The 26050-nt window shown below is 49.6% G+C and overlaps 1 protein-coding gene across 1 annotated transcript in view; it reads right to left on the bottom strand.

The window, feature by feature from the left end:
* Positions 1-1399: 1399 nt before the first annotated feature.
* Positions 1400-26050, bottom strand: part of grid2ipb (glutamate receptor, ionotropic, delta 2 (Grid2) interacting protein, b) — a 186422-nt gene continuing 161771 nt past the window's right edge. Inside the window, 10 exon segments of the mRNA XM_086002222.1 lie at positions 1400-4804; positions 12733-12897; positions 14026-14144; positions 14962-15091; positions 15602-15688; positions 16839-16994; positions 18525-18721; positions 20142-20219; positions 22292-22379; positions 25414-25854. Coding sequence (XP_085858348.1) covers positions 4733-4804; positions 12733-12897; positions 14026-14144; positions 14962-15091; positions 15602-15688; positions 16839-16994; positions 18525-18721; positions 20142-20219; positions 22292-22379; positions 25414-25854 — 1533 coding nt within the window. The 3' untranslated portion in view covers positions 1400-4732.

The raw sequence follows: 26050 nt of genomic DNA on the forward strand, positions 1-26050 counted from the left end.
TATGCACCACTGTCAGTGTGTAACTACTTGCTGCTCTGCTTGACCTGAGCCTGGTTAAACTTTGGTTTTGTCGATTGGATGATTGACAGCATGCTGGTCTAGAATAACAAGTGGAAGCTTGGCACTTCCTGTTGCTGCTGGTGTTTAGCCAAACCTGTGAAATTCCACTTGGAGAAGTGGTGGTCGGACTCTTGCTTTCAACCACGGCAAAACCTTCCCTGCTCTATAATGGAGGAAGACATCTCAAAAGCACCTCACAGTTAATAGGGCAACAAAAGAGTGGACGCTGCAGGAGGGAGTAATGGAGATGGTTGGGATGGGAGACCAAAGGTATGGCTGAAGGGACGGGTTTTGAAGAAGCTTCAGGAGAGGGCAGGAATGTTATCAGTGCAATCAACGTTACATCTAAGAGAAATTGGAGAATGAATGAACTGCCTATGAAAGCAAGCGAGGCACGTCCTCTGGACTCCCAAGGGTTAAATTACGAGGAGAGATTATACAAACTAGGGTTGCATTCCCTGCAATTTAGAAGGTTAAGGGGTGATCTGATCGCAGTTTTCCAAGATATTAAGGGGAACTGATAGGGTAGATAGAGAGAAACAATTTCTGCTGGTTGGGGAGCCTAAGGCTAGGGGGGCATAGTCTAAAAATTAGAGCCTTTCAGGAGTGAAGTTAGGAAACACTTCTCTTTGACTATTCTGTCCAAAGAGCTTTGGAGGTACTTGGTGCCAAATCTTGTCTGAGAGAGGTTACTGACAATAGCTTTGGAATATATGAGAACCCCAGTAGGGGTGATTCTGCTGAAAGGCCGTATTTGTGCTTTCCACGATGCTGCCTCATGACCTTAACACACATATGGTGAGCAGAATTTCTACATTTTTCAATGGTGCGGAAGAACAGAAAGTTGTGAGGAGGCCTGTAATTTAAAGTGAGAGCGGGGAAACGATTTGGTCCAAGTTTTTAAAATCATGAAGGGAATCCAAGGTTGGATGGACAGAGGGGTAAATTTTCATCTTTGCCTCGGTGGTAATCTAGCAGATTGTTGACATTCAGGCGGGTTTCTCTGGCTTGTTTATGTCATTTTCCCCAGTGTTTCTGAGACTCTTCCACGAGCTCCCCATTTTGTTGATTTTAAAATTATGGTCCTCATTGACAAATACTTCCGGTCTAGTTCTATCCCACCTGCTCCAGCCCCACATCCTACCTCTCTGACCGTGCCTTTGGGGAGGGAGGGCGGTCACCTCTAATTACCCCCCACCCCCGCAGCCCCCCCACACCTGCTCAGTATCCAACCTCACCCTTCTTTAAGAAGCACTGTGGTACAATTTGCTACCTTGAAGGTGTTGGAGATGTGACTGAATTTCAGTATTAATTCCAAAGACAGACAAAAGATTCCAAATTCCGATTAACTAACTCTTTTATTGCCAGCTTTAATTACTGAGATGTGTACAATACAAAATGAAAAATAAGATTCATTCTGCACATTAGTAAGCGTGAGCCCAATCTCCAGCTGCAGCGGTTTTATAAACAAGGGAAATAAATAATATTTACTATTCAAACGCACCATCTGACGCCCGGTTGGGTTCCAGAGAATCACCCGCTGGTTAGCTCAGTCCCAAGTATCACTTGTCGCTGCTCTGTGGAACTCAAAGCCATTTCATCACCTTCACCTTTCTGCCACACCACTTGTTTTCACATTCACCCAGTCAGATTGTATTTATTTTTCAGGTGGGGTCATTTACTCGACATGCAGTGGGTAGGCATACATTATATGATACAACTGTTAGGATATCGAACCTCATTTGTCACTACACAGAGAATGGAGCAAGGAAAAGAGCTCAGATATCAAGGAGGCCTGGCTTTCCTTCTCCAACAGATAAAACATCTGTCCACGTCTGTCCCAAGGCAATGGAGGTGGGGGTGGGTGGGGGGAAGAACACAGCCCCAAATGGTGCTCAGAGCTGTTTGATAGTGCAGTTCGTTCAGAGGTTGCCTCCTGATCTGAACAGTGTAGGGTTCGAGTCCCAGGACTGCCCATCACAGTCAGGCCAGGTGACCCAGTGCCTGGTTTATGCTCCTCGCACTGTGAGCCCGGAGAGGTTGTTTCTATTTATTATGGTTCATTAATGCGTCAAAGATTGAGAATGTTTGGAAGCACTACGCCTCTCTCTAGAGGGGGCTCAGTGAGTAAATGCACCACCTGCTGAGCCATGCTGAAGGTCCCAGGTTCCATCCCCGGCCAGTACTGAGTTAGCTGAACTCTGCTGAATGGAGGGGCGGGGCGGGGCAGTACAATGGTTCAGTGACCTTGGGCTACGGGGTGGGAAAACCAGGCAGAGTTCCTGCGCCTGATCAGTGTCCGGCAGCTTGTGGTGGAAAGTGCGAGCGTGCAGACATCAGACACGGAAAGGACAGGATGCCCACCCCCACGGCTGAATTGCCTGCCAATGCCCACTGTGTAGGCTCACACATGAATAATGGCCACTGGGGCAAGCTACTGGACGGGAGGTGATGCCTGTGGAACTGTATCCCTGAAATAGTCAGCACCTTCAGGAGAAAAAGAGGACAATTGACAAAAAAAAGTTTGTTAAAGTTAACCAACCGTCATTTCAATGAATATTTAAGGATAAAGGCCCCCATGAGCCCTGTTCTGGAACCATCCTTTAGATTCACTTGAAACCCTCGCAACGTTATGACACAGGGAGTGTCACAAGCAGCTAATTGGTTAATAATTCAGTCTCCATCGGCGGAGGGGGGGTGTCCCTTTAAGAGAGGTGTGTGCATGTGATGAAACTGAGCTGTGCTGTGGCAGGGGAGGCTGTTCTTACTGAAGGCAGCTGGCATCAACCTGGTTGGAATGCTTCCTTCTTGCTGGCGCGACGCCATGGGGCACAGTCTAGATCGGAGCTCACACCAAGTCCAAATCGGATGATGTTTGATCTCCATGAACGTTTCCCAACGACTCTGGACTTCAGATAGCACACCGACTCAAAAAACAGTACTGAGCTTTTAAACACAGTAACTGGGCTCAACTGAAATAGATTCTGCCCATGGGCCGCGTGACCTCTGAAGGCTTGCGTACCACAATCAGAGGGAGCACAGACTGGATTCAGATTCACTCAGCACACTGATCCAACCAGATAGGCACTTCATGCTTGAGAAATGAGCGAGCTGCAGTATATTTGGAGGAGATAAATAAATAAGGACGGCGATTTTACATTTTATAAAAATTACGTTATTTGAATAAATATTACTTTCAGACACAATGCTCACAAGCAACGTTCCAGGGTACAAACCCCTGCTTTAAAAAAAAAGTTCCATCTTTCTCTTCTCAAGTCTCTACATAGAATATTAAGTCACAAAGCAGATACCACACAGAGTACCTGGGACTGCACAGGCTCCTGCAGTGTTTTAGGAAGAAAGCACAGGTTGTAAAGTCCATTGACTTAAACGAGCAGTAACCACAGTAACAAACATCTGGGCCAAACACCTGTAAAAAGCAGCTGAATAAGAGCAAATATTCAAGCAACCTCTCAGAACGGGACCCTTTCTGTTTCATTCATTATAATTCTGGTTACAAGGGGACACCATCTTTTGGAAATACAAAAAAAACCAGACAAGGGACGGGATGGATTCATGGCCTCTGAAATGTGCTTTGCCTAGGATGAACATTCAACAGAAATGTAATCATCTGAATAATTAGGAAGCCCTCCGACATCGGGAGACACGGGAGTAAGGGGTGGGGGGGGGGAAAAAGGGACTTTTGCTTTTAAAAATACAAATGTTTGGAGATGAATTCTCAGAGTGCTTGGTGGTGGGAATAACCTCTGCCGCCTCTGGGGTGTCAGTAACGGCAGGCCCACACCAGGCTCAGTCTCACACTGGGAAGTGCCCTTACCCACCAGTCGAACCATAGTGACTTCAGTCTTAAATGGAGTAATTCATGGCCGATCATGCGATGGTAGAAGGCAAACTAGGTGGACCTTGGCCTTTCTTTGTCTAGCAATTCCTATGTTCTTATATCCACATAGCCAGGCATGAGTACTGATCCCCATCCACCTGGCCAGGTGGGTGTACTGACCCATACCTACCTGCTTCAAACTGGACCGTGCCCACCTAGCGGTGCAATTTTAACCTGGGCCCACCTGGCCAGGTGCACACTGTGACTCTGATGTCAGATGCTCTGGTGTTGGTTCTGTATCCTTTCTGTCTCACATGGCTGAGTTATTTAGGGTGGGGAGGCAAGAGTTACTACCAACCAAAACACAGTAAAAAGTGAGGCATTACATGGCAGGGCAGCATCAATAGGGGCCTTGGAGCTCTCAGTTAGTGGGGATACAGAGGGTTTTGGATGAGTGAACAGGGGCATAAAATAAGAAGGAAAGGATATCGAAAGGTTCACGTTGAGGAATCGGCCTTGAGTTCAAGCCTCCAGCAGTCGATTACAGGATCTGCCTTTACATAGTGCCGATTCTAATGATAACAAAATGAGACTGGGGGCAGCCATGCGACAGGCAATGGACAGGTGTCGATTCTGTCGCGCTCTGGTGCTGCATTGTTGCCAAGTTGATCTCGGTGATGCCGCTTCCAATTAGCCACTCCTCTTTCCGACGCTGTCATTACGCAGAGAGATCCCAATGCTGGGACTGTCCATCATCTTACTCATGTGTCAGTCAAACAAAATTGCACTTTTTGGCAAAACTGTGCTGGAAATGGAGAAGCATTATTCGTGTCACCAGGCGAGCGGGGAAACCACCCTCAGGTTCTGCAGGTTCACAGAGGCCTGTGTATCGCTGTACGCCCTCTGTAATTCACAAAACATCACCGCTTGGGTTAGCAAAACATTATGGTTCAGTTCCCATCACATACTCCTAAATGCGACGTTTGATTGGTAACAGGAACACTGCAGGAAGGGCTCCATACTGCTTAGTTTCTCAGTTCTAGGTGGAGGTGCTATATCACCTGCTGTAACCGGCAAATGTCCCACAGATGCCTGGTGCAGAGGTTTGTGGTTGGTGGAGCTGAGTTTTGCTATACAAGGGGGTTGCAACATCCTACCCCCAGCAGTGGCAACTGTGCTAGTCTGTGTCATCTTAGGCCGATCTCATACCCTGGGGACAGGCCCAGCAGACAGGTGTATATCTGTGGACAAGGCCCTACATTGGGTCCTTATCCTCTCCTTGGTTTAATTAACTAAAGCTAATTTATCAGGTTCAATGCTTACGCCTGGGGGTTCCTGGCAGATCCCAGTATTGGCTGCAGGGTGCACTGGATGTGACCCAGTCATACAGCCAGTGATATACTTTTTCCATCACTAGCCTTTAGCAGTTCTTTGGAGCTCTGGTGCCAAGGCAGATTCCACAGCACTGGAAGCTGAAGCAGCTACAGAACCAGTTGCACAAAGAGCAATGTGGGGAATATCACAGTCGTTGTAACCCTGACGTGTGTCCAGCGAATGTGAATAAAGAGGAACCTATCCAATTTAAAATAAAGACACATTCCCACATATATCTCTGTCCTTGCTTCCTTATTCTGCCAACATCCCCCCTGCCCCACAATATAACCAACACACTGTTCCCCATGAATTCAACCATCACCCAATCAGCACTTTCCTGTTAGACATGCCCCTTTCAACCCATGCGACTGCCAATCAGGGCAAGAGCCCATACAGATCTGAGGGAAAAGGCGGACACCAGTTCTGACCATACACACTACTTCAAATCTGCCTCAAAACCAGTGTACCCGCTCTGTGGGCCAACATTTCTTAATTTCTGGTTTCAAAATTATTCAAACTAGAAGAGGTTGGCTCCCAGTGCAGCCAGGAATCAGCCAGCTGTCCATCCCATGCATGACTCTTGCATCATTTCCAAGTGTTGTTTACCTCCTGTGGTCTTGATCCTTTCTCCATGGCAGCCCAATGTGTTCTTGTTGCAGTTAACAGGTCAGTTTGTTCCTACTTTTTACACCTCAATGCAAATTAGAAACCTCAGGCTGTGATAAAGTAACTCATCTTGAACTAATAAATGAACAAGTGACACGATCCTATTGGTAAAAGTGGGATTGGGGGATGTAGAGAGTACAACTGTAGGTTCAGGACAAAAAAGTCTCATTCTACACAAACACAAAATGTGTAAATGGAAAGAAATATTGACTTGCTGTGAAAGGCCATGAGCTCTTGGACTCACCCTGCTGGGAATCTCCACCAGTGAGCCTGCTGGGAATCTCCACCAGTGACCCTGCTGGGAATCTTCACCGATGACCCTGCTGGGAATCTTCACCGATGACTCTGCTGGGAATCTTCACCGATGATCCTGCTGGGAATCTTCACCGATGACCCTGCTGCGAACATCCACCGATGACCCTGCTGGGAAGCTCCACCGATGACCCTGCTGGGAAGCTCCACCGATGACCCTGCTGGGAAGCTCCACCAATGACCCTGCTGGGAACATCCATCGATGGCCGTGCTGGGAACATCCACTGATGGCCGTGCTGGGAAGCTCCACCAATGACCCTGCTGGGAACATCCACCGATGGCCGTGCTGGGAAGCTCCACCGATGGCCGTGCTGGGCGAAGGGAAAGGGACAGGAAATGGGGTGGGATGAAGTATAATCCAGGTTGTTGTGGGAGTCGGTGGGCTTGTAGTAGATGTCAGTAGAATTCTTCATGTGCGAGTCCAAACCTATCCTCACACAACGTCCACATATGAACAGGAGCAGAAACCCTAGCCCAGGGCCACCGAGGCCAACTGTGCAACCCTAACTGTGCTCAGCTAACTAAGCACAGACTGGACCTGGGCAACAAACCCAGGGGTCCCAGTCTGCACAGGTCCCTGTATCACCAAGGGGGGTCCGTACTCAACTATGCCACACTTAAGTTCGAAAAGCAATCACCTCCATGAAACATTTTGTACTTTTGCCCTCCCTCTCGATTCACCCTGTGATTATCAAATTACATTCCTCTTCAGCCTCTCTTACTCACTATGTAATCTATTTACCTTGAGCAGATGATCAACTTTATTACCTTTCTCATTGCTAAATTCCAGCCATAATCACAAACTTTTGATTCAGTTGCATTATCTATTCTTCTTTGAACTTAACAGCTGACTCTGGGAAATATTCTAAACATTTACACATTCATCCCATCTCCACCTTCCCCATTCATCCCATCTCCACCTTCCACATTCATCCCATCCCCACCTTCCACATTCATCCCATCTCCACCTTCCACATTCATCCCATCTCCACCTTCCACATTCATCCCATCTCCACCTTCCACATTCATCCCATCTCCACCTTCCACATTCGTCCCATCTCCACCTTCCACATTCGTCCCATCTCCACCTTCCACATTCGTCCCATCTCCACCTTCCACATTCGTCCCATCTCCACCTTCCACATTCGTCCCATCTCCACCTTCCACATTCGTCCCATCGCCACCTTCCACATTCGTCCCATCTCCACCTTCCACATTCGTCCCATCTCCACCTTCCACATTCGTCCCATCTCCACCTTCCACATTCGTCCCATCTCCACCTTCCACATTCATCCCATCTCCACCTTCCACATTCATCCCATCCCCACCTTCCACATTCATCCCATCTCCACCTTCCACATTCATCCCATCTCCACCTTCCACATTCATCCCATCTCCACCTTCCACATTCGTCCCATCTCCACCTTCCACATTCGTCCCATCTCCACCTTCCACATTCGTCCCATCTCCACCTTCCACATTCGTCCCATCTCCACCTTCCACATTCGTCCCATCTCCACCTTCCACATTCCTCCCATCTCCACCTTCCACATTCCTCCCATCTCCACCTTCCACATTCGTCCCATCTCCACCTTCCACATTCGTCCCATCTCCACCTTCCACATTCGTCCCATCTCCACCTTCCACATTCGTCCCATCTCCACCTTCCACATTCGTCCCATCTCCACCTTCCACATTCGTCCCATCTCCACCTTCCACATTCGTCCCATCTCCACCTTCCACATTCGTCCCATCTCCACCTTCCACATTCGTCCCATCTCCACCTTCCACATTCGTCCCATCTCCACCTTCCACATTCGTCCCATCTCCACCTTCCACATTCGTCCCATCTCCACCTTCCACATTCGTCCCATCTCCACCTTCCACATTCGTCCCATCTCCACCTTCCACATTCGTCCCATCTCCACCTTCCACATTCGTCCCATCTCCACCTTCCACATTCGTCCCATCTCCACCTTCCACATTCGTCCCATCTCCACCTTCCACATTCGTCCCATCTCCACCTTCCACATTCGTCCCATCTCCACCTTCCACATTCATCCCATCTCCACCTTCCACATTCGTCCCATCTCCACCTTCCACATTCGTCCCATCTCCACCTTCCACATTCGTCCCATCTCCACCTTCCACATTCGTCCCATCTCCACCTTCCACATTCGTCCCATCTCCACCTTCCACATTCATCCCATCTCCACCTTCCACATTCGTCCCATCTCCACCTTCCACATTCCTCCCATCTCCACCTTCCACATTCGTCCCATCTCCACCTTCCACATTCGTCCCATCTCCACCTTCCACATTCATCCAATCTCCACCTTCCACATTCATCCCATCTCCACCTTCCACATTCATCCCATCTCCACCTTCCACATTCGTCCCATCTCCACCTTCCACATTCGTCCCATCTCCACCTTCCACATTCGTCCCATCTCCACCTTCATCCCATCTCCACCTTCCACATTCATCCCATCTCCACCTTCCACATTCATCCCATCTCCACCTTCCACATTCGTCCCATCTCCACCTTCCACATTCGTCCCATCTCCACCTTCCACATTCGTCCCATCTCCACCTTCCACATTCGTCCCATCTCCACCTTCCACATTCGTCCCATCTCCACCTTCCACATTCGTCCCATCTCCACCTTCCACATTCGTCCCATCTCCACCTTCCACATTCGTCCCATCTCCACCTTCCACATTCGTCCCATCTCCACCTTCCACATTCGTCCCATCTCCACCTTCCACATTCGTCCCATCTCCACCTTCCACATTCGTCCCATCTCCACCTTCCACATTCGTCCCATCTCCACCTTCGTCCCATCTCCACCTTCCACATTCGTCCCATCTCCACCTTCCACATTCGTCCCATCTCCACCTTCCACATTCGTCCCATCTCCACCTTCCACATTCGTCCCATCTCCACCTTCCACATTCGTCCCATCTCCACCTTCCACATTCATCCCATCTCCACCTTCCACATTCGTCCCATCTCCACCTTCCACATTCATCCCATCTCCACCTTCCACATTCATCCCATCTCCACCTTCCACATTCGTCCCATCTCCACCTTCCACATTCGTCCCATCTCCACCTTCCACATTCGTCCCATCTCCACCTTCCACATTCGTCCCATCTCCACCTTCCACATTCGTCCCATCTCCACCTTCCACATTCGTCCCATCTCCACCTTCCACATTCGTCCCATCTCCACCTTCCACATTCGTCCCATCTCCACCTTCCACATTCGTCCCATCTCCACCTTCCACATTCGTCCCATCTCCACCTTCCACATTCATCCCATCTCCACCTTCCACATTCATCCCATCTCCACCTTCGTCCCATCTCCACCTTCCACATTCATCCCATCTCCACCTTCCACATTCATCCCATCTCCACCTTCCACATTCATCCCATCTCCACCTTCCACATTCGTCCCATCTCCACCTTCCACATTCATCCCATCTCCACCTTCCACATTCGTCCCATCTCCACCTTCCACATTCATCCCATCTCCACCTTCCACATTCGTCCCATCTCCACCTTCCACATTCATCCCATCTCCACCTTCCACATTCATCCCATCTCCACCTTCCACATTCCTCCCATCTCCACCTTCCACATTCCTCCCATCTCCACCTTCCACATTCGTCCCATCTCCACCTTCCACATTCGTCCCATCTCCACCTTCCACATTCATCCCATCTCCACCTTCCACATTCGTCCCATCTCCACCTTCCACATTCATCCCATCTCCACCTTCCACATTCATCCCATCTCCACCTTCCACATTCATCCCATCTCCACCTTCGTCCCATCTCCACCTTCCACATTCATCCCATCTCCACCTTCCACATTCGTCCCATCTCCACCTTCCACATTCGTCCCATCTCCACCTTCCACATTCATCCCATCTCCACATTCATCCCATCTCCACCTTCCACATTCATCCCATCTCCACATTCGTCCCATCTCCACCTTCCACATTCATCCCATCTCCACCTTCCACATTCATCCCATCTCCACCTTCCACATTCATCCCATCTCCACCTTCCACATTCGTCCCATCTCCACCTTCCACATTCGTCCCATCTCCACCTTCCACATTCGTCCCATCTCCACCTTCCACATTCATCCCATCTCCACCTTCCACATTCGTCCCATCTCCACCTTCCACATTCGTCACATCTCCACCTTCCACATTCGTCCCATCTCCACCTTCCACATTCGTCCCATCTCCACCTTCCACATTCGTCCCATCTCCACCTTCCACATTCATCCCATCTCCACCTTCCACATTCATCCCATCTCCACCTTCGTCCCATCTCCACCTTCCACATTCATCCCATCTCCACCTTCCACATTCATCCCATCTCCACCTTCCACATTCATCCCATCTCCACCTTCCACATTCGTCCCATCTCCACCTTCCACATTCATCCCATCTCCACCTTCCACATTCGTCCCATCTCCACCTTCCACATTCGTCCCATCTCCACCTTCCACATTCGTCCCATCTCCACCTTCCACATTCATCCCATCTCCACCTTCCACATTCATCCCATCTCCACCTTCCACATTCATCCCATCTCCACCTTCCACATTCATCCCATCTCCACCTTCCACATTCATCCCATCTCCACCTTCGTCCCATCTCCACCTTCCACATTCATCCCATCTCCACCTTCCACATTCGTCCCATCTCCACCTTCCACATTCGTCCCATCTCCACCTTCCACATTCAGACACGATACTATGACCCCAATAATGCTATTTCGCAAAACTCATTCTAAATGTTTGTTCCCTCGACTATCATGCATTCCCTCTCTGCCCTTTGTATTTAACATAACTCTATCATATATTTCCCTCTATGTATATCACATGCCCAGTCATATGTTAACCCCCATGCATATCTAATTCCCATGTCACTTATCACACACAGTCAAATAACTCTTCCCCTTTGTATCACATGCACCATCATATATTCCCCTGTGTATAGCATGCACCCTTGAGCATATTTCCCAGGTATATATCACAAATTCCCTTGGTGTATGCCACACATGCTGTCACATATGCCACACACCCACCTCACCTATTCCCAACAATGTATATCATATGTCATGTGACAAGGACATAACTGTAGTCTCAGATATTCCTTCCTGCACACATCATATGCAATATCACACATCGTCCCCCCCCCACCCCGTGTATATCACAAGCATCTGTAATATATTCCCTCATGTATCACACATCCGTGTCACATACTTGCTCCATGTCACATATTTCCTTTCCTCTGCAAGGCCCGTGTTGTCACTATCCAGATCCGTGCTGAGCTTACCCACAACTCCCTTTCTAACAACACTAAAACGGCCATAACCAAAGTCAAGAAAGACATTCTCTGTGACTGCCATCATGCTGCATTATCCCCCCCTCATCCTCTTTGCAGCCTTTGACACAGTCAATCACACAACCCTCCTGCAAAGCCTCTCCACCGCTGTCCAGCTCTCTGAAATCGCCCTTGCTTGGTTCCACTCATCTATCCAATCATAGCCAGAGTATCTCTAGCAATGGCTTCTCTTACTGCCCCCACACCTTCACCTACAGAGACCCCAAAGATCCATCCTTGGCCCCTTCTTCTCCCTCATCTACATGCTGCAGGTTCACATCATCCATAGGCATGGGCTTAACTTCCATATGTACGGCAATGACACTCCATTCTACTTCTCCACACCTCTCTTGGGCCCCCATGACCTCTGTTCTGTCAGTGCTTGTCTGACATACACTCTCGCATGAGCCATAACACTGGAAAGACCAAATTCTTCATCTTCGACCCCCACCACAAATTTCGTACCCTCGCCACCAACTTCAGCTCCCTTTCTGCCCACTGTCTTGGACTGAGCAAGACTGTTCAGAACTATGGCATTCTGTTCGACCCCAAGCTGAGCTTCCGACCCCATATACTTTCCATTATAAACACCACCTACTTCCACCTCCCTAACATCGCCCCCCCCCCGCCACCTGCCCCCCATCCCTACCTCAGCCCATCTGCCGCTGAAACCCTCATCCATGTCTTCATCACCTCTAGACTTGATTGCTCCAATGCTACCCTGGCTGACCTCCCACCCTCCACTCCCAGTAAATTTCAGCTCAACCTAACTATGTATTATGCACATCACATATTCCCCTTGTATATCACATATTTCTCCATGTATAATCGCACATTTCCCTTGTGTATATTAAACTCGCATCATATATTTCCCTGTATATATCACATGCCAGTTGCATATTTTCATAAAACTGAAAGGAAGATGAGAGACTGTTACTATTGTAGTAGCAGCAAAACATAAAAGAACTGAAAAAAATAGGATTTTACTGAGTCAGAACATTTTGGAAATGCTCAATGTGATTGGGGGCTAATAACTGCACTGATTTGCTGCAGGATAATCTGCCAAACCTTACCTCAAACTTTGTGATAAATCCTGCAAATATCCCGAAGAAAGCTTCAGTTGTGGTCGCCTTCGAATCTTCCCCGAAAAACGTTGAGACTTTATTGAACTCTTCGATGGCTCGGGTCTGCAGGGAGTCGAGGGAAGCGATAACGGGCTGGGCGTCCCCCAGGAATGCCTGACACACCAGTTAAGACAGTAACAACAATACAGGTCAGCTCCTGAGAACTTGGGGAACCTTTCAAACCCTGAGCAGCACATGATCCGCACCAGGCCTAACTCTCACTTCACCGCAGGCTGCACATTATCAACCTGCTTCGTCCACTTTTGTCAAAACTTTGGACTATTTGATGTCCAGTGTAGGAATTGTTTACTGGTGACTCTCTTGTGTGACAAGCATCTGTTCCCCGGACATTTCTTGTAACTCTGCACATGGACTTTATACAATCCCGCACAGTGCAACCTGTACAAAATAGTGCACGATACTTACAGAATCAAGGGAACTTCACTGGGCATCTAACCTGTGTTATACCTGTCCTTGGAGTGCTTGATGTGGCAGTGGAGAGGGGGCTTTACTCTGTATCTAAACCATGCTGTACCTGACCTGCAAGTGCTGGATGGTACAGTGTAGAAAGTGTTAACTGTATCTAAACCATGCTGTACCTAGCCTGCAAGTGCTGGATGGTACAGTGTAGAAAGTGTTAAACTCTGTATCTAAACCATGCTGTACCTGACCTGCAAGTGCTGGATGGTACACCATGATGGCTGGAGCATCATGGCTAAACACTTCCCCCTACAGCCATGTACAGGAAACTCTCGATTTACTGGCACCTAAATAACCTGAAATCTCTGTTAACCGGCAAAATTCAGGAGTAGGTTCAGGTAAGTTTTACTTCATATTAGTGGCCGTTCCTGGATCTGTGGCTGTGTAACCGGGGTTCCTGCACCTGTTGCTAAGCAACAGGGATGCCTGGATCTTGCGGCTGGGGTTCCTGCACCTGTTGCTAAGCAACAGGGAAGCCTGGATTTGTTGCTGTGTACGGAGCTCTCGTACCTTTTACTATATCTCTCTGTAATCCGGACTTTTTGATAAACCGGCACCACGCTGGTCCCGTCGGTGCCAGATAAAAAAGAGTTTCCTGTAATCTCCTGGGAGAGGCAAAAGAACTAGGAAAATTCCAGGGGCAGTAAGGGAAAAAATACTCTGGAAACTTCCTCTCTGACGATCAAAACCAGTCCCGGAGATCACATGGTCAGACACAATATAAACAAAGATAAGATGCACCAGGAGTGTCTGGAAGGATACGGTCATGACTGCAGCGAATCTGTCCTCATCGGTGACCGTCATGTTCTCACAAGCTGTCTGTATGTCCTTCCTGGTTGTGTGGATGTCAATAATTTCGGTAGTTATCGTTCTCTGATTAACTGGAAAAAAAGGGAGAATTTTACATGCGTTTGGGTCTTTCTCCTGCCCTGGATTGTTTCGGTTCTTGTATCTTAGATTGTGGGTGAGTTGCACCTCTCCATAACTTCGACAATGTCTATTCTTACCTTGAGATCTAGACAAGCTTTTAGTAATGTGGCCGGGAAGCGAACAGCAAACCCTGTTTAGTAATTGTTTTTATCTACTGACAATGGGCTCACTCCAGTCTTTGAAAACAGTAGAACATCACCATCCATCCTGGTGTTAAGTTGAAAATATCAAGCAAATTTCTTTTACCATGAAGAATAACAAGCACATAAATAACAGCCACACACTACAGTTATAGATTTACAGTAAACATCCTTTCGCCTAACTCCAAAATTCCTGTCACATCTCCAACTCGGCTTCTCCGGGTTTTCAACAGCACCACCACTGCCAACATTCAATATCGTGTAGGGTCGTCACTAACCAGGACTGACCAGATCAACATTTTGACTACAAAACAGGGTTGAGGCTAAGTGCTCTGTGGGGGGCATCTCACCTCCTGAACCCTCAAAGCCTCTCTGCCATCTACAAGGCTCAAGTCAGCAGTGTGATGGGATATTCACCGCTCGCCCGGATGGGAACTACCACAAGAAGACTCGAGACCCTCAGCACCACCCTGCCAATGGTGGAGGGCCTCAGAAAGCTACATCCCAGGGGCTCTTGGCAAAGTGAAATATTTGCATTTGTTGGGTTATCAGTGACTGGTCACCGTATAATCTGAGTACAAACGCTCGCTCCCTCTCAGGCAGACACTGCTTAATGTTTTGAGCTGACCTTTTGCAGCAGGTGTCACAGTCGGAATCTCCTTGGCAAAATCCAGCAGCTCAGGAAAGTGGTGGCTCAGTGATTTGGCAAGAATGTGCAAGAAGGTCGATTTCCCATCCACAGTCTTCGTGGTGTCAAGCTGGGAGAGAAACATACACATCAAATGAGGAAAGGACGCAGCATAGGGACACTTAACACAAATGAGAGGCGATTCCAACATGGTTAACCTCTCCCCTAGGAACGCAAACACAATTAACCGCTCCTCTCCCCTTCCCCAAGGGACGACGCCACTTACCCACTACCCTCCCCTCCCCCAGGGAGTGTTGACATTGATAACCATTCACTTCATTTCCATTGCTAGCAGCTGATGATACCCATTAACCACTGCCCTCTCCTGCCCCAGGTGTGTCGACACAATTAACCACTCCCCGCCCCTGCCGCCGAAACTGTTGCCACCATTAATCACTACCTTCTCCCCACACCACCCCAAGGTTGCCAACGTAATGAATTACTTCCCTCACCTTCCCTCTCACACAGGTAGCCAACAACAAGAGGAACTTCCTTCCCCTTGGGAGGCCCCTTTAACATTGACACCATCTCATTACTTAATTACATTTGAACCCAGCTGTTATTACTGTCAGTCGCTCACCTCTGTCAGGAAATTAATTTTAAATCCCGTGGTTTTGGGGCCCTTGGGCTGTCCATTGTTGAGGTAATTTCCCATTGCAAGAACGAACTGTCAAAGTAAAGACGAAGAAACGATTATTGATCAGCAATAAGAGTGCTGGTAAACCACAAACATCTGAAGCCAACAGAATCTGCTCTGGATTTTATGTCTATGCATGGATTACTCCATCTCCCATTAGACACATCGGGCTCCTGCTGCAGCATCACCCCTCACTTACACATACACAGACAGAGACCCACACAGACACATACACAGACAGACAGAGACCCACACAGACAGAGACCCACACAGACACATACACAGACAGACAGAGACCCACAAAACAGAGACACATACAGACAGAGACCTACACAGGCACATACAGAGAGCGACCCACACAGACAGAGACCCACACAGACACATACATAGACAGAGACCCACACAGACACATACATAGAGAGACCCACACTGACACATACACAGAAAGAGACCCACACAGACACATACAGCCAGAGACCCACACAGACACATACAGACAGAGACCCACACTGACACATACACAGAGAGACCCACACAGACAGAGACCCACACTGACACATACACAGACAGAGACCCACACAGACACATACACAGACAGAGACCCACACAGACAGAGAGAGATCCACATTAAGACAGAGAAATAAAGAAAAAGAAAGAACTCGCCTTTGACATCCTCAGGACGTCCCAAAGTGCTTCACAGCCAATAAAGTATCATTGAAGTGTAGTCACTGTTGGAATGTTGGCAAACAAGGCAACCAATTTGCGCACAGCAAGGTCCCACAAACAGATGACAAGATAATCTATTTTGATAGTGTTGGTTGAGGGATAAATATTGGCCAGGACATCAGGAGAACTCCCCCTGCTCTTTAAATATTGTCATGGGATCTTTCCTATCCACCTGAGAGGGCGGATGGGGCCTCTATTTAACGTCTCATCTGAAAGACAGCACCACCGGCAGTGCAGCGATCCCTCAGTACTGCACTGAAGTGTCTGCCAGGATTATGGGCTCAAATCCTGGAGTGAGGCATGAACCCACAACCTTCTGACTGCCAGAAAGCTGGTGCTGTACCAGAGATAAACCACAGCACAACTCTGCAGCAATGTGGTATTATTTTCAATCCCAGTTGCTGCTGCCTTGTCTCACAGACAGTGGTTGAGGTGCGAACTGCTGGTCTCTTACCTCCAGAATCTTGGCCAGCTTCCTGCCGCTTTTCAACTCAACGGAGGCCTTGTAGATACACTGCAGTCCGGCCTTTATCTCCTCCGTCTTCTCCTGCAGTGTGATCTTGAAATGCAAGCTCCGCAGTCTGACTTTATACTCCTTCACTGACAGCATCTACACGCATACAAGGATGCAGAAGGAAAGGAAAGGCTTTTCATGAATCTGTGCTGAAGAATGATGCTTTGGGCAAAGATATGAAGCAGGGATGTGTTTTTCCCTTTCCTTTCCTGAAGCTGCTGACTCCTGCTGGAGTCACTGTTCCACAGGCACCCAAGTATCGGTTTTTCAGTGCGAGCCTAGACAGTAGGCCAGCAGCTACCCTCTGCAAGTCCCTCCCGAAACTCCTCTGCCTCCCCACTTCCCTCTCCTCTTTCGAGAGCCCCCTTAAAACCCACCTCTTTGACTAAGCTTTGATCGCCCTCTATGAAGCACCTTGCGACTTTTTTCTCCGTTAAAGGCGCTATGTATAAATGCGAGTAGTTATTACAGGGTCGGCCATGGAAGGCGCGTTAACGTGGCCAGTCAGAATGTTAATCAGCCTGCGAACCCTTCCACTACTTCACACGGAACAGCGAGAAACATAGAAACATGGAAGATAGGAGCAGGAGTAGGCCATTCGGCCCCTCGAGCCTGCTCCGCCATTCAATGTGATCATGGCTGATCATCCAATTTCAGTACCTGGTCCCTGCTTTCTCCCCATACCCCTTGATCCCTTTAGCCTTAAGAAATATATCCAACTCCTTCTTGAATATATTTAATGAATTGGCCTCTACTGCCTTCTGTGGTAGAGAATTCCACAGGTTCCCCACTCTCTGGGTGAAGAAATTCCTCCTCATTTCTGTCCTAAATGGCCTACCCCTTATCCTTAGACTGTGACCCCTGGTTCTGAACTCCCCGACCATCGGGAACATCCTTCCTGCATCTAGTCTGTCTAGTCCTGTCAGAATTTTATAAGTTTCAATGAGATCCCCTCTCATTCTTCTAAACTCCAGCAAGTACAAGCCCAATCGACCCAATCTCTCCTCATACACAGAAAGGATGACTACAGGGTGAAGCAATAAGGCCCAGTGGGGTAAATAACCGAACATGACAATACAAGAGCAACATTACTAACACAATAAGAACTTTACTGTAGGTCTTCGGGGTAGATGTCCTTGTGGTGAAGTGTCATTGGGGCAAAGGAGCTGGTAAAGAGAAGGGTCACGGGGAGTGCATAGGAAAAGAGCAGGAGGAGGCCATTCAGCCTCTCGAGCCTGTTCCACCATTCCATTACATCATGGCAGATCTGTATCTTAACTCCATCTACTCGCCTTGGTTCTGTAACCCTTAAATACCCTTACCCAACAAAAATCTATCAATCTCAGTTTTGAAATTTTCAGTTGAGCCTCAGCAGCTTTTTGGGGGAGAGAGTTCCAGATTTCCACCACCCTTTGTGTGAAGAAGTGCTTCCTGACTTCACCCCTGAACAGCCTGGCTCTAATTTTAAGGTTCTGCCCTCTTGTTCTAGACTCCTCCCCACCAGAAGAAGTAGTTTCTTTCGATCTACCCGATCAACTCCAAAGTAATGGGCAGGCTGGTGAAGGGCAATGGAAGTAAGTGCTTTTGATGTAGAACGAGGGCCGTGCTGGTTTCTCTGAGACCCACCTGCAGGGCGAACTGGTCCGGCTCACTCAGCTTACTGGGATCAGCCGCGAGCCGCCTGAAGTTCTTCAGCTCTTCCTCGTCGGGAGCGTAGAGCAGCAGCTGCTTAATGTGAGAGGGCTCCAGACGATCGTTCTCCATGGTCATGAGGATCCGGCGGAGCTCCAGGGCCGAGAGCTTCAGGTGGGCGATGAGGATAGCTGTCAGAAATAAACCCACCGGGAGAATCAGCCATCGCAAGACAGGGAGAGGTGGAGAAGACTTAGAGTTACTGACAGGTATACCTGAAATGAAACTGAAGGAAAGTAGGATTGATTTACCACTGGCCCACTCACCATCTGAGAGAGGAACTGGGGAACGAGAATAGCTGCTCAACCCTTCCTAATAACTAAATATAGAAGGCAAAAAGCAGCAACCTCCCAACTCTCTCCCCGTGCCCAGTCCCTCCCAATACCAGGCCCCATCCCTCCTCTCTCTCTGTCTAGTCCACTCTCCCTTCCATCAGGAACCAGACCCCACTCTCTCTCTCAGTGCCTAGTTCCCCCTCCCTCCATCACGAGTCCCCAATCTTCCACTCTCTCTCAGTGCCTCCCCCTCCAAAGACCACAGCCCTGCTCTCCTTTCTCTCCTAGTCCGGTACTTCTTCCCTCCCAACACCAGGCTCCAGCTTTCTACTTGCTCCTAGTTTCCAGCTACAGGAAACTCTTTTTTATCCGGCACCGACGGGACCGGCGTGGTGCCGGTTCATCAAAAAGTCCAGATTACAGCGAGGTATAGTTAAAAGGTACGAGAGCTCCGTACACAGCAACAAATCCAAGCTTCCCTGTTGCTTAGCAACAGGTGCAAGAAGCCCGGCCACAGACCAAGCGTCCCTGTTGCTTAGCAACAAGTGCAGGAACGCCCGATTACACGGCCAAGAATCAAGAAACGGCCACTAATATGAAGAAAAGCTTAACTGAACCTACTCCTGAATTTAGCCGGTTAACCTAGATTTCCGGTTGTTTGGGTGCTGGTAAATCGAGAGTTTCCTGTATTTAATTCATAGAATCATAGAAATTGACGGCACAGAATGAGGCTATTCGGCCCAATGTGTCTGTGCCGGCCGAAAGAGCTCTCTAGCCTAATCCACTTTCCAGCTCTTGGTCCATAGCCTTGAACACTTTTTAGAGGGCTGAGAATGGGAGAAAGTGTAGGTCTGTGGCCGGGGCTGGGGTGGAATTGATAGTGAGCTGGATACTGGCCAGGGCCCCCACTCTCAGCTGCTCTTTCACCTGTGCACACTGTTACCTAACCCCACCTCTCCCCAGTAGCCATGTCCAGCCCAGTACCTGATGGCTGGAATCTTCCTGTACTTTCCCTGGGACTTTCAAAAAAGGACAAAAAGATCCAAATTGAGTGAATCAATTAAGAAAGATGCCTCAGTCACAGAGTGAGTTAGAGATGCACAGAGGAGAGAGGAGACAGAGGTAGCAAGAAATGTGTAAGAGGGAGGGAGAGAATGGGGTTTTATACCAAGAGTAATGTTTGTCCATCAGCAATGCTGTAGGGAGTTTAAAATCGGCCATTCTGTGCCCAGCTGGACTGCAGCCAGACTGTCTGTGGAGGGAGGAGGGTACTTACATGTGTTGTAGGCCTTCTTACGGGACAGCACTTCCACCACATCCTTCTTCTTAAAAGGTACAGGTACAAAACTTGCTTCTGCAAAAAGAAAGAGAATAAGGATAAATGTTGTAACCAGGACCACACGGATCATCACATGTCACCGGCCAACACCAAGCCGTGTCTGGGCCGTGAGACCCGAGTCCACATGGGCTGCGTGATGATCACTTCATGTGGACCGAGTCTCAGAAAGGGAATAACCCGAGAGTAGTGCATTGGCTCACCACTGGGGGCAGCCCGGCTCCATCCACACAAAGCATGACTAAAATACAGTGAGAATACACCAGCACTTCGGCACACACACACTCAGAGCCTGGCGCGCACACACTCAGAGCCTGGCACGCACACACTGGCGCGCACACACTCAGAGCCTGGCTCACACACTCACAGAATCACAGAATCCCCACAGTGCAGATAGAGGCCATTTCGGCCCATCGAGCCTGCACCGACACATATCCCACCCTATCCCCGTAACCCCATGTATTTAATCCCCTAACACTAAGGGTCAATTTATCATAGCCAAATCAACCTAACCCGCACATCTTTGGACTGTGGGAGGAACCCGGAGCACCCGGAGGAAACCCACGCAGACACAGGGAGAATGTGCAAAGTCCACACAGACAGTCGCCCGAGGCCAGATTTGAACCCGGGTCCCTGGCGCTGTGAGGCAACAGTGCTAACCACTATGCCACCGTGCCCCCCTCACACTCAGAGTCTGTCACACACACACTCAGAGCCTGTCGCACACACACTCAGAGCCTGGCGCACACACACTCAGAGCCTGTCACACACACACTCAGAGCCTGTCGCGCACACACTCGGAGCCTGGCGCGCACACACTCGGAGCCTGGCGCTCGCAAACTCGGAGCCTGGCGCTCGCGCACTCGGAGCCTGGCGCGCGCGCACTCGGAGCCTGGCGCGCGCGCACTCGGAGCCTGGCGCGCGCGCACTCGGAGCCTGGCGCGCGCACACTCGGAGCCTGGCGCTCGCAAACTCGGAGCCTGGCGCGCGCACACTCGGAGCCTGGCGCGCGCACACTCGGAGCCTGGCGCGCGCACACTCGGAGCCTGGCGCGCGCACACTCGGAGCCTGGCGCGCGCACACTCGGAGCCTGGCACTCGCACACTCGGAGCCTGGCGCTCGCACACTCGGAGCCTGGCGCTCACACACTCGGAGCCTGGCGCTCACACACTCGGAGCCTGGCGCACACACTCGGAGCCTGGCGCTCTCACACTCGGAGCCTGGCACTCACACACTCAGAGCCTGGCGCTCACACACTCAGAGCCTGGCGCACACACTCAGAGCCTGGCGCACACACTCAGAGCCTGGCGCACACACACTCAGCCTGTCGCTCACACTCAGAGCCTGGCGCACACACACTTGGAGCCTGGCGCGCACACACACTCGGAGCCTGGCGCGCACACACACTCGGAGCCTGGCGCACACACACTCGGAGCCTGGCGCTCACACACTCGGAGCCTGGCGCACACACACTCGGAGCCTGGAGCACACACACTCGGAGCCTGGCGCTCACACACTCGGAGCCTGGCGCTCACACACTCGGAGCCTGGCGCACACACACTCGGAGCCTGGCGCTCACACACTCAGAGCCTGGCGCTCACACACTCAGAGCCTGGCATCACACACTCAGAGCCTGGCGCACACACACTCAGAGCCTGGCGCACACACACTCAGAGCCTGGTGCGCACACACTCAGAGCCTGGCGCAGACACACAGAACCTGGCGCACACACACAGAGCCTGGCGCTCACACACTCAGAGCCTGGTGCGCACACACTCAAGAGCCTGGCGCGCACACACTCAAGAGCCTGGCGCGCACACACTCGGAGCCTGGCGTCACACACTCGGAGCCTGGCGCACACACACTCAGAGCCTGGCGCACACACACAGAGCCTGGCGCTCACACACTCAGAGCCTGGCACTCACACACTCAGAGCCTGGAGCTCACACACTCAGAGCCTGGAGCTCACACTCACTCAGAGCCTGGCGCACACACACAGACTGTCACGCACTGTGCACACTCACTGCCTGGCATACTTTGATATCATGGCACACTGTTCAGTGGGTGGGCAATGCCAGGCTGTCACTTACTGTTTGGTTTCTGGGTCCCAAAGTGCAGCTCCAGATCCAGATACTTGACCATATCACTCAGCTTGTCATAATCCGAGTCTTCTCCAAACTGAGAAAAATAAAGGAAAATGATTTGCGGACGTTAACCGGAGATAATTGATTGTCAGATAGCTTCACATCAATGAGGCACAGCACAGAATCCTTGTTATTTACACAGTGACCGAACTCGCACTGCTCACCCTCGCACTAGGACTAAGGGGCATAGTCTAAAATCTAGAGCCAGACCTTTCAGCAGTGAGGAAACACTTCTACACACAAAGGGTGCTAGAAGTTTGGAACTCTTTTCCATAAATGGCAATTGATGCTAGATCAATTGTTAATTTTAAATCTGAGATTGATAGTTTTTTGCTAACCAAAGCTATTAAGGGATACGGGGCAAAGGCGGGTATATGGAGTAAGGTCGCAGATCAGCCATGATCTCATTGAATGACGGAACAGGCTCAAGGGACTTAATGGCCTCCTCCTGTTCCTATGTTCACTGGAGGCCACTCACTGTGACTGAGCCAGTTTCAATACTAGATTTGTGTTTGGAAACATGGTGCACAGGCGATGTGGGGAGTGTAGTCCTTGTAACACAGGGAAAGTAACAGCAAACTGCAACTGGTTCAAACAGCTTCCTGCCCCGGTCAGGCCCCGACATAGGAACATAAGAACATAAGACATAGGAGCAGGAGGAGGTCATTTGGCCCCTCGAGCCTGTTCCGTCATTCAATAAGATCATGGCTGATCTGATCTTGGCCTCAACTCCACTTCCCTGCCCGCTCCCCATAACCCTCAACTCCCTTATCGTTCAAAAATCTCTCTATCTCCACCTTAAATATATTCAATGACCCAGCCTCCACAGCTCTCTGGGGCAGAGAATTCCAAAGATTCACGACCCTCAGAGAAGAAATTCCTCCTCATCTCCATTTTAAAAGGGTTTCCCCTTATTCTGAAACTATGGCCCCTAGTTCTAGATTCTCCCACGAGGGGAAACATCCTCTCTGCATCTACCCTGACAAGCTCCTTCGGAATCTTATATGTTTCAATAAGATCCCCTCTCATTCTTCTAAACTCCAGTGAGTATAGGCCCAACCTGCTCAACCTTTCTTAATAAGACAACCCCTTCATCTCCGGAATTAACCTCGTGAACCTTCTCTGAACTGCCTCCAATGCAAGTATATCCTTCCTTAAATAAGGAGACCAAAACTGTACGCAGTACTCCAGGTGTGGTCTCACCAACGCCCTGTACAATTGCAACAGGACTTCCCTACTTTTATACTTCCCTTTGCAATAAAGGCCAACATTCCATTTGCCTTCCTAATTACTTGCTGTACCTGCATGCTAACTTTTTGTGATTCATGTACAAGGACCCCCAGATCCCTCTGTAACTCAGCATTTTGTAATCTCTCCCTATTTAAATAATAATTTTCTTTTTTATTTTTCCTACCAAAGTGGATAACCTTGCATTTTCCCACATTATACTCCATCTGCCAGATTTTTGCCCACTCACTTAGCCTATCTATATCCCTTTGGAGATTCTTTGCGTCCTCCACACAATTTGCTTTCCCACCCATCTTTGCATCATCAGCAAATGTGGCTACATTACACTCGGTCCCTTCATCCAAGTCATTAATATAGATTGTAAATAGTTGAGGCCCCAGCACTGATCCCTGCGGCACCCCATTAGTTACAGTTTCCCAACCTGAAAATTACCCATTTATCCAGACTCTGTTTTCTGTTAGTTAGCCAATTCTCTAGCCATGCTAATATTTTACCCCCAACTCTGTGAGCTCTTACCTTGTGCAGTCACCTTTTATGTGGCACCTTATCAAATGCCTTCTGGAAATCCAAATACACGACATCTACTGGTTCCCCTTTATCCACCTTGCTCGTTACATCCTCATCCGACATCTAGACACACACGTGGCAGCCAAGCCCTCCAGCTCACCCACTCCCTCTCCTGACTCATACTGGCACAGGGCTCGATAGGCAGCAGTTCTCCCTCAGTCTCTCATTCAATTGGCCATTTTTCATGTGTGAGCCTAGACAGTGACTATCGGCAGACTATTTGACCGTGGGGTATATCACAGACAAGAGCTGATCTGTACAAAGCACGTGCACATTTTCAGCCAGGTCACTGAATAGCGATCAGTAGCAAGAACCCTCCAGATTTCCCCCCAACATATTCCATGGCATTGAGATAAACAGCACGACTGAGAACTAACTCAGCACAAACTGAGGTGGGGATCTGGGACCTTACTGGTCTCTAGTCAGTGCCTGTTCGGTTTTCAGTATCACAGAATCTATCTCCTTTTTATGATGCTTCCGGTTCCCATTTAAAGCAACTTTCTTTACGACCACACAAAACTGACGGGCAGGAACTGACCAGCTGGTCCATCAAGCCTGCCCCATACCATGATGGCCGGAGCATCCCGACTCAACACTTCACCCCCACCCCACAGCCACGTAATCTTCTGGGAGAAGCGGGAAAATAAACAATAAGGGAAAAAAAATACTCTGGAAACTTCCTCTCCGACCCCTTCAGGCGATCAAAACCAGTCCAGGAGATCAACCGGACCAGGTGTTATCTATAAAGACACTTATCTTCGATATGATGTGATTTCTGCCCCAGTCAGGAAGCTGTCCTGCTCCCCACGAGGGAAGCAGAGAGTCAGCACCCACCACACTTTGATCCAGTATCCAAAATAGAAGCTTCTCTCCATTGACTGCGTACTGGAGACACTGATCGTGTGGATTGAGCATTTGAACCACTCACCGTGCAGACTGAACACTGGGACTGCTGACCGCATGAACTGAGTGTTGGACCCAGCTGAGTGCTCGGCTGAGTACTAGGGCCCGAGTCACTGAATATATATATCATAATTAATGTGTTGACCTCCCTTCCCCAGTTGTCCCCCTACCTTCCTCTGTTAACCACCCCAACCTTCTCACCCTTCCTGTAGTCAGAAACCCCGCCCCATTTTGTCTCCTCCATGCCCACATCAGAGACAGTGCCCACCCTCTCTGTCACGCCAGTGCTTGAAGGGTCAAACTGGGACAGGGACAAGCTGCAGGAACGCTAAAGGAGCTGCTTCACGTACCTGACCCCAGATGGTGCCTTCGGAATTCTCCACTTGCTCCCATCGCAGCCTCTTCACGTTCATGTGACTGGATTCACTTCTGCGGCTAAAGCCGCTACGGTGCAGTGGATGGGGGCCGGATGAAGCTGGCAAGGGAGGTGGGGGAGGAGGTGGAGGGAGGGGCACAGGATGGTGTTGGCTTGAAGTGTAAGAGGGGGGCGGAGGCAGCGGAGGTGGGGGTGGAGGTGGGATAATCTTTTTCAACTCTGAGATTAAGGTGACGGGTTTCGGGTCATTGAACTGTATGGGTGGAGGGGGTGGGGGGCTTTGAGGAGGGGGTGGGATAGGATCTGAACACGAGGAATACGTTAAGGAACTTCCATCGTCGCTGCTGCTGACGCACTCACTGGGACTGCTTGGGTCATTCACGCCGTAGATTCCCTGCTCGTCATGAAAGGTCATCTATGGAAACAAAGAGCAAATCAAGCAGAAAGAAAAAGGGTAACTGCAGCTAAACCCAATCCTCGCACCTCCTTCATCATCAAACCCAATCCTCGCACCTCCTTCATCATCAAACCCGATCCTCGCACCTCCTTCATCATCAAACCCAATCCTCGCACCTCCTTCATCATCAAACCCGATCCTCGCACCTCCTTCA

The sequence above is a fragment of the Somniosus microcephalus genome, chromosome 11 (genome assembly GCF_052327205.1).
Source record: "Somniosus microcephalus isolate GS21.2 chromosome 11, FLI_Smic_1.0, whole genome shotgun sequence".
NCBI classification, from domain to species: domain Eukaryota; kingdom Metazoa; phylum Chordata; class Chondrichthyes; order Squaliformes; family Somniosidae; genus Somniosus; species Somniosus microcephalus.